The sequence below is a fragment of the Varanus komodoensis genome, unplaced genomic scaffold (genome assembly GCF_004798865.1).
Source record: "Varanus komodoensis strain SLA01 unplaced genomic scaffold, ASM479886v1 scaffold7_3, whole genome shotgun sequence".
NCBI lineage: Eukaryota > Metazoa > Chordata > Lepidosauria > Squamata > Varanidae > Varanus > Varanus komodoensis.
In genome coordinates this window covers 4,966,591-4,968,937 of record NW_025336480.1, presented here as the reverse complement: position 1 = coordinate 4,968,937, position 2,347 = coordinate 4,966,591, and the positions used below count along the sequence as shown (strand labels likewise).

The 2,347-nt window shown below is 44.2% G+C and overlaps 1 protein-coding gene across 1 annotated transcript; it reads left to right on the top strand.

Moving 5' to 3' along the window:
- The first annotated feature begins 237 nt into the window (after nt 1-237).
- DRD1 (dopamine receptor D1) lies at nt 238-1,769 on the top strand. Its single transcript, XM_044454481.1, has one exon. The coding sequence runs from the start codon at nt 238-240 to the stop codon at nt 1,594-1,596; it is 1,359 nt and encodes a 452-aa protein (XP_044310416.1). The 3' UTR covers nt 1,597-1,769.
- Nucleotides 1,770-2,347: the final 578 nt, after the last annotated feature.

Sequence of the window (2,347 nt, the reverse complement as noted above, 5' to 3'; positions counted from 1 at the left end):
AACCCTCCCACCATGATTGTGATAGTTTCAGATACTTGCTACTGAATGCCTGATGCGTCTTAATGAGATTCCTGAGGATGATGGGATCCCTCCCAAGAGTGAGGAGACTTCAGCCTCAGGGGGCCTGCCTGGCGGTGAGTAATTAATGGACACTTGATGCCTATTTTGTAAGCTCTGCAAGGACACGAGCTGATGTCATCACCAGCCCTGTGATATGATATTGCCTCAGGAGGAACTATGATTTGGAACAACACCACTATGGACGGGGAAGGGTTGCTTGTGAAAAGGGATTCCTGCTTTCGAATCCTCACCGGCTGCTTCCTCTCCTTGCTGATCCTTTCCACCCTCCTGGGCAACACGCTGGTCTGTGCCGCCGTCATCAGATTTCGCCACTTGAGGTCCAAGGTGACCAACTTCTTTGTGATCTCTTTGGCAGTCTCAGACCTTTTAGTAGCAGTCTTGGTCATGCCCTGGAAAGCTGTGGCAGAGATTGCTGGATTCTGGCCTTTTGGATCGTTCTGTAACATCTGGGTGGCATTTGACATCATGTGCTCCACAGCCTCAATCTTAAATCTGTGTGTCATTAGTGTGGACAGATATTGGGCCATCTCCAGCCCATTTAGGTATGAGCGGAAAATGACCCCCAGGGCAGCCTTTGTCATGATCAGTGTGGCATGGACCTTGTCTGTGTTGATTTCCTTCATCCCTGTGCAGCTGAACTGGCACAAGGCTAAAACCACCAGCTTTCTAGACCTCAATGCCAGTTTCCAAGGAGTAGCCTTGGACAATTGTGATTCTAGTCTAAACAGGATGTATGCCATTTCTTCCTCACTCATTAGCTTTTACATCCCAGTAGCCATCATGATAGTCACTTATACGAGGATATACAGGATTGCTCAGAAACAAATCAGACGCATTTCAGCCTTGGAGCGAGCCGCGGTCCACGCTAAGAACTGCCAGACCCCTGCCGGCAATGGAAGCAGTCTGGATTGCCAGCAGCCAGAAAGTTCCTTCAAAATGTCCTTCAAGAGAGAAACGAAAGTCTTAAAGACTTTGTCGGTGATCATGGGGGTCTTTGTATGCTGCTGGTTGCCCTTTTTCATCCTGAACTGCATGGTGCCCTTCTGTGATCCCAGCATTCCATCGAGGGGAGTGGAGCCATTTTGCATTAGTTCTGCCACTTTTGATGTTTTCGTTTGGTTTGGATGGGCCAATTCTTCGCTGAACCCCATCATTTATGCCTTCAATGCAGATTTCCGCAAGGCGTTTTCCACTCTCCTGGGATGCTACAGACTCTGTCCTGCTTCCATTAATGCTATAGAGACAGTCAGTATTAACAACAATGGGGGCATAGCCTTTTCCAGTCAGCTTGAGCCCAGAGGGTCCAGCCCCAAAGAGTGCAACTTGGTCTATCTGATCCCCCATTCTGTGATTTGCCCAGAAGAGGATGACATTGTGAAAAATGAAGAGGAGGGGGAACTGTGTAAAACACTGGAGAAAATGTCTCCAGCTCTATCAGGTATCTTGGATTTTGAGGGTGAAGTATCTTTGGAGAAGATCCGCCCCATCACGCAAAATGGACAACATAAAACCTGAGGTGTAAAGTCAGCCCATCAAAATGTAAAGGTACCAGAAAGGTTTTCTAGGTGTGTGTGCATGCGTGCGTGCGTGTGCTTTAATATAAGAAAATGTGCTATTGTGAGAGTTAAAGCCATCACTCAAAAGCCTGGGACTCAAGTAGCTGTTGCTTGACAGGAGCATACCATTCAAAACAAAGAATTTAAATGTACTTACATTGTATTTAGAGGTTGTTCTGTGTTGTTCATCTTGAATGGAAATGAGTCTAAGATGTAGATACAGTGCAGCCGGAAGGAAAAGCAAAACAAAAAAGAGCTTGGTAAATGTCTGCCGAAACCAAACTGGGGGAAGCAAATCAACTTTACTATATGAATTAAATGTATTAAACTAAATATGAGGTTCCCATTTGCTGTGCATAGTTGTCCATGGGTGTTTACAGGTTGCAAGTAGTTTGGTGAATTGCCAGCCTAGGGTGGATGCCTTTATGAATGATTGCTGAACATCAAAGAGCCTTATAGTAAGAGTGGAATATTTTCAATAGTTGGAAGACAGTATGTCCATACTGGTTTTATTTATTTATTTGTTTGTTTGTTTATTTATTGTTTAAATGGCTATTTTTTCAAATGTTTTGATAAATCTAGCTTTATTTGTCTTATTTTAGTATATGTCCAAGTAATGGGAAATTTCTGGGCTCTCACTCACTGCATTTTGGAACAGTTTACTAGTCAGCACTTTATTTTAAGAAAGGAACGTTTTCTAAGTTAGCTCG

What these genes read in the sequence shown, in the direction of transcription:
- DRD1 (XM_044454481.1), top strand. Translation starts at nt 238, where the DNA reads ATGATTTGGAACAACACCACTATGGACGGGGAAGGGTTGCTTGTGAAA.